The sequence below is a fragment of the Tyto alba genome, unplaced genomic scaffold, assembly GCF_018691265.1.
Source record: "Tyto alba isolate M040663 unplaced genomic scaffold, T.alba_DEE_v4.0 Super-Scaffold_2, whole genome shotgun sequence".
Taxonomy (NCBI): Eukaryota; Metazoa; Chordata; class Aves; order Strigiformes; family Tytonidae; genus Tyto; species Tyto alba.
In genome coordinates this window covers 89,484,102-89,500,077 of record NW_024881282.1, presented here as the reverse complement: position 1 = coordinate 89,500,077, position 15,976 = coordinate 89,484,102, and the positions used below count along the sequence as shown (strand labels likewise).

Genomic DNA, 15,976 nt, shown 5'->3' with positions numbered 1-15,976 from the left:
GAAATTCCAGTTGCCTCAAACCCATCCGAGTTCACAAGTGCTGTACCAATAAATCCTGAAGGGGAGCGTGGACTCTTTCCCAAAATTACAGCGGACGGGGACAGAGAAATCAAAACAGTGAGGCAAGTGCAGCCCATTTCCTGGGGGTATGTGATCCACGCCGGGCTTCCAGCACCACAGAAATAAAGCAACTTAATGAACTGCCCATGCTGGCAGGCAGTGATCCAAGTACAGCAACGATCAACACTGTTCCGCGTTGTTGCGGACGTGGCTGGACAAGAGGGATTTGTGGGAGGTTGAGGGGCTTCGCAGATGTTTATGGGGTGCGCTTTCCACGTGCGTGAGAAAACTAAGGTTCTTGTTTGGACGTACAGAGAACAGCAACTAAAATCATGGGCTGACTAGAGAAACTCACTCATGGCTGATAGAGAGTTGTAGGGTCCAGCAATGTTCTCAGGTGGATCCCAGACTTTCTCCCTTTTTTCCCTGTCTCTTAGAGTCAGAGCATGTGCAGGGTTCTGCAAAAACCTCTTGAAACTATCTGGCTCTTTCACTTTAGGAGGAAGCTGTGCATTCATGGGATAACATCCTATCCGAGGGCCTTTCTTTTTTGTTTTTGCCCATAGGTGGAGCAGAACTGGGCAACGCTACAGGGGGGTGAGATGACTATCCAGACGACGCAGGCATCAGAGGCCACGCAGGCAGTGGCATCATTAGCAGAAGCAGCGGTGGCAGCATCTCAGGAGATGCAACAAGGAGCAACTGTTACCATGGCACTCAACAGGTATGGGTGAGAGATGAAGGCTTGAAGCATGCATGCATGACATTTCCTTCTAGGTGTTCACTCTAACGGTGCAGAGACCACTGCGTACGGTCTCAGTAGAGGTTTTTCTTCAACAAATTCCTATGCCAGTCTCCGTCCAGGTGCCTGCAAGACAGTTCCTGATTTCCACTGTAACTGCAGAAGGACACTGACATGGAAATTTCCTGAAAGAGGAAAAGATGGGTAGTAACTGTACTACCCTCTAAATGATCTTTTGTACAGCAAGGGCCTAGTTACAGCATTGAGCTTGCTAAGCAAGCAAGAGTCATGATGTGCTAATAGCACCTCTTAAGTGTGCTGGTCTGGGTCTCCCTCAATATTATTAATGGTTTCTTACTAAAAGACTAAAGCTGAATTTCCCTGTTGTGTGGCAGTATGGTCTCTCTTCAGAAATCAGTCTGTTGCAGAGGCCAGTGATTTGGGGGTTTCTCCCAAATGAGTTTCTGAAGTAGAGTTGCAATAGTAATGCTGCCACTTCCCCTTGGAACAAGCTGTTAGATTTTTTTTGATTGTACTCAGGTTACCAAGATCTGCAGCGTAGTTCTCTACAGGTCCATGCAGCAGGAAGAAGTGTCTTTGCTCAGCTCTGGTGAGGTGCTTAAGCTTTGCCTGCTGTTCTTACAAACTGGAAATGGCTGCGGCACACCGCAGCTGCACCTCAAGAGAGCAGGAGGACCGTAGAAAACACGGCGTCAGCCCCAGCAGCGTGGGAGGTTTCACACTTCTGAGTTGTAGACAACAGATTTTCCTCATCCAAATCAAGGTTCTGGTCTAGAGGCTGCTGACTGAGCAGCCGTGCGTTAGGACAAGGTGTAAGTCCACACTGCTGATGGTCAGAGTAAAGCTCCAAGGCCTTGTTATAGACACAAATTTACTAAAGCAGTCACCTCGATCTCGGGGGCATTCAACAGCTTGCTTCCCAACTCCTGTTGCAACTGAATCATGAGCACGCCTAGAGCTGTTTCTTCTCTTTCTGATCCAGATTCAGGTCCATCAGATATGTTCTTTTCCATTGCCGTACGAGGTTGGCTTTTTTACTAATAGCTTCACTGTAAAATTACATTGTAAAAACAAGTGATCTTTTTAGGGCACTGTAAGAAGAACAGATAAAGTAACTAGTCATGGCATTGTGGGAAGAAACCCCATCTTCTAGAATCTGACTTACAGGATTTTATCATGCACATTGCCAGGCGATAGATTTTTGTATGAGTTTTTTTAGAAGTTTTTCTGGACTAGAGCATCAGTGGGCTTTTGATTTTAATTTCATCCCATCGCTACTAGTTTTAGCTCTTAAGGTTGCAATGAGCTGTTCCTTTACTTTCATTAGCGTAAGAAATGCAGAATCCTTAATAAAAAGAAGTGCTGTTAGAACTAAAGCGAGTCTCCTAGAAAATATGAATGGAAGAGCAAGAGCCTTCAACAAGTCATTTAATCTCTGCTGTGCCTCAAGGCAGGATCTGCTCCATTTATACCCAGGAAGGCCCTGTGATAACTCTGTTCAAACTTCAAACCGCTTGTACTTCAGGAGCGATGGGAAGGCTGTAGCAGCACTGCAGTGGGAATGAGGGGCCTCATGTTTTATTTCCCAGTTTGTTGTCACCCTCTTTGTCTACCGACCACGGTGGTGCCGGTGACCATTCTAGTGGTCTATTCTTCAACACCCTTCCATGTGGAAGGGGTGTACTTTTTCCTTTGCCACGGAATGCTTCTTGTAGCTTTCAGCTGTAGGACTGCAGTCTTTCCACTGCCTGTAGGAAGGTCTCAGCAAGTCTCTGGTCCTTGAAAACTGGTGGCCCATCCCAGCTCTGGAAACTTTATGCCTCATTTAGCTGAAAACCACCATCCCTGAATCTTGTTCCAACGGCTGCTGACATAGTGCAGAGTCTTTCATTGTCCCACACAGAGCAGTACGTCTGCCAACGGCATGACATGATGGATGACACAACCTCTGTCAGGTTTGAGGATGGAAAGTATTAGGCCTTCTAGTAAAAGAGGACAAAGTGGAGGAGGGTAATTAATTCATTGATCTGAACCAATTAATGTTCGTGGAGCACACTGTAACTGGGAAAAGCTTTTATGCTGCAGATCATTATTATTTTCAGGGATGCAGCCGTAGCAGATTATTAAAATGCTCAATTGCCCTTGAAAGTGGATTCAACTAAGTGCTGCGTGAAGCCTGGGAAATGGGGTTACACTGGTAAATGCGTGCTTAGCCCAGGTTTGCTGCGTTGTAGTTGACTTCCCTGCAGTGTAACTGTCTTCACTTAGCTGCAGGTTCAGAAGAGACATTAGGCAAAGGGAGTAAGAAAGCAGAACAGGAAAATATTCTGGTTTGCTAACAGTGCTTAAGAGCTACTCTGAAAGACAGAGGGACTACTGAGAAATTAAAATACACCCTGAATGAATACAGTTGGAAAGTGTACAGCATCTAAGCAGGAAATTAGGAAAGAGAAAGAATGAGTAGGAAGTACTTGCTAAATATTTGAGTCAATTGGTCTAGCAGAGAATGAACAGGACGGTTAAGGAAGAGCATCCTAGGGGAAGCTAAAGAAAATACCTACTTCAAGTTCATTAAGGTGAGAAGTGGTAGGAGATTCAGCTGCAGGAAGGAAGGAGGTGGCTTTGGAATTCTGTGACTAGCAGTAGGTCACCAGAAGTGACGAACAGTCATCTGACAGGTCTGGCGAGATCTGGACAGCTGCTGAAGGATGCTCACAGCGTAACCAAATGGCAAATAAAATACGATGTCGACAAATGCCAAGTGATACACATACAAAGAAATATCTCCTGTATGTCCCCAACAAGGAGCTATGTGCTACCAGTTACCATTCAGAAAGCATTTAGGGGACTGTCCTCCAGCAGTGTTTCATCACTGCTGCGCAGATACTGTCAAAAGAGTAAATTGAATATTAGGAATTATAGGGAAAGGCGTAGAGAACAAGCCAGGATTAGGCCCCTGGACTTACTCATGGTGGGTCTACATCTTGAGTAGTGTGAGAGAAATGGTCACCCCCCTCAAACAGATGTCTGACGTGAGAAAAAGTCTGGAAAGGACAAGAGTAATCAGAAGCTGGGAAGAGCCCTTGCACAAGAAGTGGACTACGGCTCTTCAATTTGGGAAAGAGATTACTGGAAGTCTATGAAATCATGAGGAAAACCAAAAGGAAACAGTTATTTTCTGTTTCTCACAATATCAGACTTAAGTGCTGCCCAGCCAGACCGAGGCAGTAGTTTTCGGAGTAGCAGAATGCAATTTTTCTTCACACAGCATCTAATTAAATGTGGAACTCGTTGCTACAGGATGTTGTGGAAGCAAAAAGTATAAATGGGTTTCAAAGGGGATTAGGCAAATCAAACCTGATGGTCCAGATGCAGTCTCTGATGTAGGAAATCAATATGCTGCCAACCGTCGGAAGCTGAGAGGGTGTAGGAAGGGAAGGATCATACACACTCCTTCCTAAATATCTGATACTGGCTGTTCTCACAGCAGGGCTGCTGCACAAGAGGGACCTTTGGTCTGACCTCATTCATATGAAGAAATTTAAGAATACTGTGCTAGGCTACCAATCACTCATTAAAAAGAATTATTAAACCACTTGGCTGGGGAGAAGTACTCAATCTTGGCTAAATACAGAGCTGCTGATGTGATCCTGGTAATGGTAAACCTCCAGGCCTGTTTCAGCGCAAGGTGAACTGGCTGAATCAGTAATGCAGGGTAGAGTGCTAAAATCTGTAGAGACCTGGAATGTGACAGTGTCAAAAGAACGAGTTTTGTACCAGAAACTTACTTGGGTTGTCCAAAAGCTTTTAGTAGAGTCTCAAGCAAAAGGACGCGAAGGTAAGAAGGCAGGGATGTTCTGACTAGGAGATATGCAAGCTGAAAAAAGCCAGTGGAAGAAGCTTCTTCCCATATATTCCTCCTCCTCTGTAGATTTTCTGCTCTGGATAACAATCTGGGCCCAGTAAAAATCCCTCCTTTCTGAATTTGTTCTCTTGACATACAATGCCTGGTTAAAATGGATGCTACGGGAGTTGGAGTTATTTGTTTATTTGGTCTTTCTAATCCTTCTTTCTCCTTTCCTGTGCCTGCAGTGAAGCAGCTGCCCACGCAGTAGCCACGCTTGCTGAAGCCACTCTTCAGGGTGGAGGACAGATTGTCCTGTCTGGCGAAACTGCAGCAGCAGTAGGAGCACTTACTGGAGTCCAAGATGCCAATGGTAAGGCTGCTGGAAAGTTTTCACTTTGTCTGTTTTTTTCCTTTGCTCTTAGCTAGGATTTTTCCTCTCTTTTACTTGAAATGTCAAGTTTTTGCTAGTAAAATAGTCGTGTCTCACTGCAGATGGTCACTAACAAGGTTGTGACTTAAAAGCCCAGAACAAAATGCGAGCACTAAGCACTTGTATACTGCCATAGAGCTGGTGGCTCTGCTCTTTTCCTCCTTCTGCCAGCTTGCTATTTAGCCTTAGTTTTGGGGGAGAAGACTGCTCCTGACTGCATCTGTACAGCGCCTAGCACAGGGAGGACCAGACTTGGTCAACTAACACAACTAGACAGTGGCCATAATAAACTTGTCTCCAAAACACATCCCTGTGAAGTGGCAGAGAGCATGACCAACGTTTTATTATCCACTCGTTTCCTTCCTTTCTCAAGACTATTTTGCAAGCTTGGTGGCTGCTCTTGAGCAACTGTCTCTTTTCTGCTTGGGTGGCACCTTCCAGCCATCCCTTGGCGGTCAGCCTCGGGTTGTTTGCCTCCTGCTTTGTTTCCCATCTTGCCACCGTAGTCAGTCGCTTGGTTCTAGGGATTCTCGGTAGCGTTTCTCACCTATTATCTGGATGTCTCTTCTGCCAAGTCTGGTGACTTTCATAGTTACTCAAACTAAGCTGGTAGGGAGTAAAACAGTAAGTTCACAGAAACTGATTCAAGAGACAAGACTGGAATGTACGAACGGGTCTAGTTGGTGCTTGTCCACTGCCTCCAGTTGCCCTGGACTTCCGCCTGATGCCTTTCCCATACTATCCCAGTTCAGAGATGAAACTCCCTGGTTATTTCAATTTAACAAAAGGAGGTACGTCAAAATAAGCTCAAAAAGGACGCAAAGTGTGAAGTTGTAAAGAAACATTGCCTTGAGGATGGGGCTGTTTGGACTCTGTCAAAGGGGGAACGAGCGCGTGCAGTCGGGTGGCAGAGCGATGACCTCTTGCCTTGTCACTTTGCATGTAAAGCAGAAATCTAGCTAGATGAGACCTCGAGTTTGACTTCCATCAAAATCCTCATCTCATAGGGAGCGCTCTCGTTTTAAAACATCGATATTTAGTTGACAGGGCAGCGGAGGGAAGAGTAATTTTGTTCGGGGTGTTTGACTCGATGTCTCTTGCTGTGGAGTCAGCCAGCCTGAAGAGGGAGCAGAAATAAAGTGAAAACCCTGTCCTCAGCTGGGAATGCATCTGATACTGAGAGGGAAGGAGTAGGGTTGTGTTGTATTCCGCTTTGCCGGCAGCCTGGCATGAGGGGGATAAGTGATGTGTGTTTATCAACGGAAGGATCTGACCCTGGATGCTCAAAACCAGCAACTAATCAGATTTGTAAAAGCACGTTAGCGTCCTTTAGCAGATCTGCACCCCTGACTCCTTTTGGTCTGCTTCCAAAATGCTTTCGTGGTCTGGATTCCTCTGGATGCTTCCCCCAAACAACTCTCCTCCTCCACACCCTTCCTGAGTCACTCTACCTCATTCACCCAGCATTAATATCATTTTAATGCAGGCTGGGATGCTTTTTTTTTTTTTTTTCTTCTTTTTTTTTTCTTGCCCTTTTTTTTTTTTTTTTTTTTTAGCAGCAGAGTTGGAAATCAGATGGCATTTAGAGTGCATTAAGGGGAGAGACTGCAGCATTTTCCTCTGTGCAAAACCTCGCCCGCAGCCCCTCGCCTTGTTTCCACCCTTCTTCGATTTGCTCTAATCTCCGGTGGTATTAAGGGGAAGGCTTTGTCGGCGCAGTAGTCCTTGGAAGCGCCATGCTGTTAGTTTTATTACGTAACCAGCTAATATATCTCCCTTAGGGATGGAGGAGATGTTGGTATCCATTCCTGCTGTCTCTGTCTGGGGATGGAGAGCAGATGGATTTTCAGCGTTGGCACTGTCGCGGAGGATTTGTGTGCTTTCTCCATACCCTGAAGCCCGGGGTGTGAGTGTGAGCATCCTCTCAGACACCAGCTCTTGGTTATTTGATGCGGTGGGGGCAAACCCACTCTGTATGCCCTTCTCTTGGGAGGAGATGAAATGGGGAGCGAGTTGGTGCAGTCGGTTGTAGGAAGGAGAGGGGGAAAATGACTGCCAGAGCCACAGTGGTATTAACCAGCAAAGTCCCCCTGCTCGCTATTGCTTGCAAAGTCTTAATTTGCTGATATTTCCAATACATGCTTCTCTCTAGGAATGCTCTTACCCTTCTGTAGGTCCTTTCTGAGGGATTTAAATCCCTTTACCCACCACCACTTTCCCTGGGAGGGACATAAATTTATCCCCATCTTATTGATAGGGAAAAGGAGACAGTAGTTTAACAAAATTGCTTGAGGTCAGGTAAGGTGTTTCACTCCTGATTTTAGCCATCAGATGTAATTCCTCTCTTTTTAAAATCTTGTTGTTTCTATCTTGATATGGTATTTTTTCCATCCGTTCTCTGGCAACTGAATAATAGTTAAGTGATACAAGAGAACCAAGACAGCTAAAAAGAGGCAACTTTGGTACATTTGTGGGTGTCTCAGAAGCTAGGACTGAATTCAGTCTTGCAGGGAGCCCAGCAGCGCGGCTGAACTGCAAAAGGGCTGCGGATAATCTTGTGATCGGTTACATTTATAGCTAAGGGAAATAAGATCTCCTGCTCCCGTGCAGTGTCAAACTAGCTAAGTGCATTATGGTTTTCTTGCTGCTCTGGAGCATCTGCTCTGAGTCGGGATGCTGGAACCGATGACCCCATGGTTTGAGCCTCAGATGTTTTGTTCTTAAGTGGCTGGCGTTAAAGCAATATTCAAAGCCGGCGAAGGGGATTGTAGCAGCACCGATTTCTGAAGTTGGCTGGAAACTGAAAATGCTCTGGTAGGAGGAAACTCTGCACTCTGGGGCTGCTTTCGGTGTGTGCTATGAGCAGCTCCAGGTGATGGGCTGGCACTGGAGCCGTCCCAGCCCGCCGGGGCCAGAGCAGAGAAACTCGATCGGCGTTGGAACGGAGAGGTGACGGTGCCAGCCTGCGGTCTGGGCCTGGCTCGCCGGAGCATCCTCATACTGCAGCCTTTTGTTTGACATTGATCTGATCGGGGGCTTGAAAGCTGCTTGGGCTACGGGCTTCCTGGCTTCATCTTTAAATATTGATGAAGCTTTTGCCGAAGCAGAACCTGCGCAGGGCTGTAGCAGTGCGCAGTGCTGCCCGTGAAGGACAGAGCAAACTGCCTGCCCAAGGAGGGTCGGTTTAACGGCCTCGGTGTTGTCACAAGCCTGGGGTTATCACAGTTGTTGCACAGTGCAAGAAGGTGAGAGGGGTGTGGTATGCTTGAAGCTCCAGCTGGGGTTCAAATCAGAGCATGGAAGGAGACACAGTGGAGAGAGTTGGCGTTGGGGAGAGAAGTGGCAGCGGAAGATGGGAAACGAAGCTGTGACTGGGGAATTGATTTCAGAGACCTGAGCTAGGCACAGCCAGAGACCCAATGGATCTTTGCTTGTGCACTTCGGTCCTCGCATGCGGTAACTGCTCCTCTTTTTCCTGGCCCCAAAGCACATTTTACTGATGTATCTCCTCCCTGTGCTTCTGGGGATGCTCCTGGGAGCACTGACGTGTGGCAGCGTACAGGTGGGCACTGAGAGGAGCCTACAGTGAGTCTTGCCCTTCTCCATCCCCCCCCAGACATCCAAAAAATCCAAACCCAATTCTCCTTACAACCGAAGGGAGCTGTGCTTATGGCTAGGGGTGAGCCAGGATTATCGAGTTGTGGTGGAAGCCCGGGGAGAGCATTAGGACTCTGACGTGGGCAAAGGGGGATTAGCAAGCTCTCTCCTTTCGCAAACAGAGGAAATAAGGCACAAGTACAGGAGCAGGGGCGTATCTTGCAAGCTAGCATAGGATCAACAAGCCTATAGCAGCATTTATGGTGGTGGGGAACTTGCTGCACAGAAAAGCTGTTCCAGTTGCCAACTTCTATACCAGAAGTGGTTTAAATGGTGAAAAGGCTTCAGCTTTGGGTGAGGCTGCCGAGCTTCCCGCAGGAAATCGATAAGGTGTCGGGTGGAAACCTGTCTCCACCCTCGGCTGCGCAGATGGGAGATGGGGAACCCTCCTCTCGGCAGCAGAGAGACCTCCAGGCCATCCGGCTCTGTGGAGGCTGTTTACAGTTGAAAACACATCCAGGAGGGGAAGGCAGGAGTCGGAGATCCTGTTCTTTGGGCTGTGCGTGTCTCCTAGAGAGTGTGAAAGCAGAGGGAGATACATCGGGCAAACCCAGCGCAAGGGAACTGCCTGTTCTTGCTTTTGGATGCCTCAGGACAGGGAGGTGCAGCACACAGATCCGCTGGTAACTGGTGGCTTTTTTGCATGAGAGAAAAAAAAAATAAAATAAAATGGTGGGGGGAGGCTTGGAAGCTGATCTGCTGCAAATGTCAGTCTTTAAAATAAATGTTTTTTCCTTTGGACTTCCTTTTTAGGGAAGATGGACCCAAATGAGTCGCTAGCAACTTGGCAAAGTGCAGATCAGCTGGCTTGCGTCCAAAGGGCCAGGAAGGAAAGAGTTGAGCTTTTTGTAGGGTCTTCCCCGTGGGAAGTTTTTTTTTTTTGTTTGTTTGTTTTTTTTTTTTTTTGTTTTGTTTTGTTTTGTTTTGTTTTTTCCTGTTTGTTTGTTTGTTTTTTTAGTGAAGCATTGCCCTGAAACAAAAGTGACTTAATCCCGATCTGAAGAAGTGAGGAAAAAATCCTATTTGCCGGTGTGTTTCAGGTGACAGGGGAGAAGAGGCTGGTGGCAGCCAGGCAGGAAAGCTGAAGTGGATGAGTGAGAGTTCCTGGGTGCATGCGCTGAGCAGGTCCAGGAACAGGGAGAGGTGTTTCCTAAAGGACGAATTATTGTGCATGAATGAATTATTGTCAGCAACAGGGCTGCGTTGCGCTCTGAGTAAAATGTGTTGGCATAAGCCTCAGTTAAAACGAGCTTATTCTGTGTCAAGTGCCTGCAGTTCCCTGTATGTGCCCTGCAGAGAGGGGGAACTTGACAGCAGCTCATCCATCCCTGCATCTGCACCCCTTCGATGTCAGCATCTGGCTGTCTGGGGAAGCCCCAGCGTGGGTGGTGAGGAATATTCAGCGTTGGGGTGGTGGGACACCAGCCACGGGTTTGATGCCAGCAGTCAGCAGGGCGCTGCTGGGCTTTCCCAGCACAGTGAGGGCCAAAGTGGTTCCAAGACCGCTGCTCCGTTTGCACTGGATCTTACCATCACTGATGATTTCTGCTCCCTTTGGCACGGCTTTGCCAAACCTCTCCTGGTTTTTGCTGCTGTCCTGCGTGACTCTCGGGCAGCGCTGGGGGTGCAGTCGGCTCGGGCTGTCGTGGGCGCTGTGCGGCTTCGCTGTGACATCTTGGGACTGATGACGAGGCGGCTGCCGCTGACGATTAGGATTTGTCTGCCCACCAACCAGGGCTAAAAATAGTGGCTCAGAAAAGTCCCTCGTGTACTGCATCGGTGGCCAGATTTTTCCCTTTGGTCCAACTAACCAGGCCAGCGCACAGTCGTGTTGCGTGGCACCGGCTTCGCGCACCGCGGCGCGGACTGGTTTGGGTGGTTTGAGCAGAGCAGGAGGCTGGAGGAGCTGGATGCCACGGCACTGGAGTGCTGCTGGTGTTAGGGCTTGTTGAGTGACCTTGATAAGTCCCTTGATAAAGATGCGGAATGGTTATTTCTGGGTACAGTTTGGCTTTTGGGGTAGGGAGGCTCACTGGCTCTGTCACTTTATTTCCCTGAGGGAAAACATTTTTAAATGATGGGCACTCATGAGGTACCGCGGGTCTTTTTCCTCTTTGCAAAAGCAGCGGTGTTGGAGGAGCACGAGGAGAGCCTCCCAGGTCGTTTTGTGCTCTCATTCTGCGTCTGAGCCTCGTGTGAAGTCTACGAGCTGCTTTTTAGCTCTGAAACGTGCCCTTGAGATCGCAAAGAGAGAAAACAGCAGCCCGGGGAGACACCAGGAGTTGCTCAGTTCCGGGCTTGATCTGTTGCTGTCCCCCAAAAGACACTCACCTCTTCTCAGCGCTGGTGATGGTGTTGGCAATACCCCGAAAGGGAAACCAGCTTCCTTAGGGGTAGGGAGCCACTGCCAAGGTCCTTGGCTGCTTCATCACTTCTGGCATTTCTTTGAGTCCTGTTGGTTTCAGTGAGTTTCCACCCAGTAAATGAGCTGTGCCCCGTCTGGCCTTATTTCTCACCTTCTCGATGACCTTATGGCATCTCCAGCATCTCCCTTGCCCTCCCCGTTTCCCCTCCCCTGGTGTGTTTTGACATCCATTCCTGTTATCAGGCAGTTGAGACTTACAGGCTCTCCAGCTGTCGCAGCCGATGCTGTCCCGGTTTAAGCACAGGCCATTTACCTTCCACGTGTCCTGAATTAGGGGAAATGGACAGGAGGGCTGGGTCTGTTTAAAAATTAAAGCTGATTACGAGGCATTAACATTACATTTAAAGAAATAGACAGCAGCCCTCCTCTCTCAGCATAGTTGCAATATGTTCCCTTTTGTTCTGGTCTGGAAGGGGAAGCAGGACCGGTATCAACTCCAGAGTGGGCAGGTTTTCCTCTTTATCCACAAATTTTAAAAGAGAAGCTGCCTGATGTCTGCTGCAACACTTTAAAGCAGTTCTGGTCTTACTAGCTAAAGTAGTTCCCATCTTTGCTATTGTAACAGAAAGCTCAAGTCCTTTCTGCTGCTCTTGATTTTTTTTTTTTTTTTTCCTTGGAAAATTCAGATCTACCAACACTGTGTTCATCCATCTGTCTTCTGAATTGTTGTGTTGGAAGGCTTCATATTTGAGGGATCCCAGTTGTTTCACACATGCATCCACTCTAACGCCAAAACGCAGCGGTCCTGGGGGCAGCAGTCAGGAAGAAAACCTTTCCTCCCCTTCCCCACCGCCAAAGGCTCAGTTTTGCTGAGGCAGATGGGTTTTAAGGAATGTTTGGTCCGAGATCTTCAGGGCTGAGAAGGCAAAGGGACGTGGTTGCTTCGTGCATGGAAGGATGGAAATAGGAGTGTGTTGGGTGTGGGAGGTGCTGTTCCCACCGTGCCCTGGCCTAGCTGCAGCGTGGACTTGGCCCGGGGTTGATCACGGGTTTAGGGAAGCAGACAGGGTTGGTGTCTTCCATAGTCTTCCTCACAGAGAAGTGTTTCAACAAGGGCCTTCATGCTATGGCTTTGCTGCCTCTCTCCTCCTGCAGCAGCAACCCTATTTTCTCATTGCATAGAGCTGTCGCTTTCCCATGTTTCTCAGGACTGAGCTTCCTTCCCATGGTGACCCTTCATCACAAAAGAGCGACAAGTCAATCTGGCCGGGAACACTCTGAATGACTGTGGGGTGCTTGACTAGAAATTCGCTGTGTTTCTAGGTCGAATTTGAAGCCTGTTTATTTGGTGTATTTGCATGATCTTTGTCCAGGCTTCTGTGTCTTTATCTCACAGTCCCTCAATAATCCACGTGGCTTCAGAAGGAGCTGCTCAGTGCAGGACACTTACTGAAGAGAAGCCAAGCCTTTCGGCGGGTGAAGTGATGTAGGTGGCATGTATTTGTATTCATTGGATTTTGCTTTTTGCCATCTCTTAATGAGACTTTTCGCTTGACTTGACAATTGCCAATGTTGGTGTTAAATTCCAGGCGTTCGTTTCAATTGATGGGGAAGAAATCCCCAACAAGGTGGCTTTGAGAGCCGGGGATCTGCCGGTCCCGTCACGCCAACATCCCCGAATCTGGGTATCTGGGGGTGACAGGGCATATGGCTCTTGGCTCGCTGGGTGGTTGGAGATCACCTTTGCTCGTGGAGAAGGTGCATTCTGCCTGATGTCTGTGTGCGGTGATGGGGACAGGCAGCTCAGCACAGCTCCACGCTTGGTCAGCCAAGGTGAACACTGAGCAGGAGGAGGAAGGGGCCCGCTCATCTTTACGGAGCACAGTCCTCATTTTAACTAACGCGTGACTGAGAAGTGTATAGGGTTTTGTTTGAGAGAGGGGTGTACATTGTGGGGTTTTAATCTCCCTAATGTATATGCACCCTGACTATAAGGCTTAGATATTTGAGAAGGGCTTTGGACCTAAACCAGTCTGGTTGCAGCAGTGGTTTTGGGTGCGCTTTCAAGAGACGCGTATCCTAACCCTTTGGCAAGCTTTCATCTAAAAGAGATGATGTTGAATACGGGCAGGAAAGGAATGGCAGTCAGTATTCTTAGCATGCTTCCCTAAATATGTCTGGAAGCACAAAACTGGATAGACGAACATTTCCTTGCTTGCCACTGTTTCTAGTCCAAGAATCGGGCTGGGAAGGGATGGAGGGATTTGTGTAGTCTGTCTGCAAGCAGATCTCGCTAGTGCTGCCGTCTGGGGATCGGTTCTTTGGCCCCAAGTTGGGGTAGGGAGGTGCTTTCCTGACAGGCTGCGCATCTTCAGCGTGGTGCTGTTTTATTTATAGCTCTTGGCCTAAAGAAAAGGGCACAGGTGGAGTCAGAAAACCAGCTCTGCAAAGCTGCCTAGTTCTGCATCGCTCTCCTGACCCATCGCAGATGCCGGTGAGTCATTTTTCCAGGCCTCCTCTTCCCTGCCTAGCTTCACCCAGATCAGAGCCTTGGTTGGCAGAGTGGTACCAGCAGAGCTTCTTCACGGGGCTCCTGTCACCTTTGCAAATAGGGTGGTGGCACTCACAAAGGGACCACAGGCAACATCGGGCTGGGGAAGGCAGCTCTTTGCCATTTCTGCTGGACACAGCTGTGCTGGCAGAGCTCGTCCGTGGATCTGAGCATTCAAACCCAGAAGTGTTGAGCTGGGTAGATGGTAGATAAAGCGGAGATCGGAACTAGCCTCTGCTTCACTGCTTCTTTCTCACTGCTCGCAGGATGAAGTTGATGTGTGATGGATTCTGCCTGTAATAACAACTTATTCAAACCGATGTTGAGCATGTGGCAGCTCCCCCTCCGCTTTTTGAGCCCTGTGAGATGTTGGTTCACAGAGATAGGAGCCTATCTCTGGAAGGCCTTCCAACTTGACAGCAGACAGGAGACAGCCGAGGACAACTTCATCCTGCTGGCACAATCTCTGCTCATTTTCCTGCTCCTCCAGGCAATCCCAGATGAGAGGTCCCAGCTCGCTCTCGTTGCGCACTGGCATGGCGAGCTGCCTCCCAGAGCAGAACAAGACTTGTGTCTTGAGTTGTAGGGCATCGTTTGTTCCGCAGCTGATCCCAACTGACCCCCCTCACTGCCTGGGGGTGAGGATGGGCAGTTGTCCCTGCTGTGGAGCAGCTGTAGCATCTTTCAGCGCAGATTTTAGCTTGCAAGGTGGCTGGCCTCCTGCTTAGGAAAATAATGTCCCTCATCCCCATCTGTGTAGCAATGGGTGAGTGCTGTGACCACAGACAGAGCTGGGGATGTCGTTGCTGGTTTTCTACCTGTTCCATGCCCCTTTTACCCCTTACACCGTTCAAAGGCTTGGGGAATTGAAAGAGCAGCCTGCGATTACACTGAATCAGGGCAGATGGAGAGGGGCTTCCTAATCCCCCCTGCACCCCCACGTCACAGCAGAACTGGGCTGCAATCTGCCGTTTCATGACAGCAGGGCACAGTCCTTGCCTTCCCTAGCAGGTACCCTTGTGACTGTGAGCTGGGCTGGATCAGGCCACCCTCTGCCGCTGTACACTGGAGAGCTGTGGAAAATGTTGCTGGGTTTTGAATGGATGGAGGCTCGTCTGACCCGAGGGCAGTTTGTGAGCTCCAGGCTCTTAATGGCTGTCAGTGGGCGTAGGGTGCAATCTGATCCAAATGGGAAGCTGGCTGAAATCCCAGCAAGCTGTTGTTACTGTGTGAGGCATCTTATGAAATGAGATGGGCTTTGTGAACTCTCCTCCCCCCCAGCCCTGCTGGGCACCCCACTAGAAGGAGAAATACCCTGTAAGCTAAGCTACGAGCTGGGGCTTCCCCGAGTGTACAGCTCTTCAGTGCACTGAGGCATGGTTTTGCCTGTGTCTCCCTTTAGAAAACTCGTAGTCTTGAGTGTTAGATCAAAGTTTCCTCCCTGCGGAGCTGCTCCACGCTTTCTGTTCGCAGCACAGCCTCCCCCAGTCTGTGCTCCTCTTCAGACTGTGCGTTCCCTCCTCCCGGGCGCGCGAGGCGGAGTAGGCATCTCCAAACTGCTCAGGGGGCTGTTTGTTTTCTTCGATTTGAAAAGCGCTCTGCACCCCTCTTTGAAAACCGCTTCAGCTGCTTTCTTAGCAGGACCTGACCTCTTGAGTTCCTCTATTGCTTTTTTCTGAGCATGGCCAGAGGATCATTTTGTGGCTGTCTTTATCCTCTTCATTGGATCTCCATAGCAGGGACTGATTTTAAAGCCTAAAAGCACAACCCCATCTGTCTTGTGCCTCTGGGGCATAGTAAAGAGCCTTGTCCTGCAACCACTGAGCCTCTGAGCGACCTCGCTTGCAGAAATGTTTTCATTGTCCACCAGACCTGCCTACGGCAGAATGATGGAGACAACAGGTTTTCATTAATTTTCCCGAGTGGCCTCCCTGGACCTTCAGACTTCTGTTTTTCCAAGTGAAACTCACTCCTCTTTGTGGGCCCTGATGTTCAGCGGTTAGATTTTGGGTTTGAAGAGGACAACATTTCTTGCTACAGGATTGATTCGTTTATGCTCTGAGGTGTCAGCAGGTTGCACGAGAGCCTGGGGAGATGCCATTCCACCTTGGCATCCCTTGGCTGGTGACGCTTGGGTGGCCTTGTCCGAAAGGTTCGTGGGACGCCCTCGCCTGTGGGCACGCAAGGAAGAGAAGGTGAATTTGTCACTGTAATGACTGTTCCAGCCTTCCAGCATCTTGACTGCAGCCTGGTAAATGGATAGCATGACACTGACCCCTGGGGATGTCCCTCCTCTCCCCATT

At 48.8% G+C, this 15,976-nt stretch overlaps 1 protein-coding gene across 8 annotated transcripts in view; it reads left to right on the top strand.

Annotated features, from left to right (window-relative positions):
• The window catches only part of NRF1 (nuclear respiratory factor 1), a 71,242-nt gene that overhangs the window by 38,719 nt on the left and 16,547 nt on the right, over positions 1-15,976 (top strand). For all 8 annotated transcript variants that reach the window (XM_042792171.1, XM_042792169.1, XM_042792172.1 and 5 more), the window contains 2 exons: positions 627-784; positions 4,916-5,040. In XM_042792171.1, the coding sequence (XP_042648105.1) occupies positions 627-784; positions 4,916-5,040 (283 nt within the window). The remainder of the gene's footprint in view (positions 1-626; positions 785-4,915; positions 5,041-15,976) is intronic.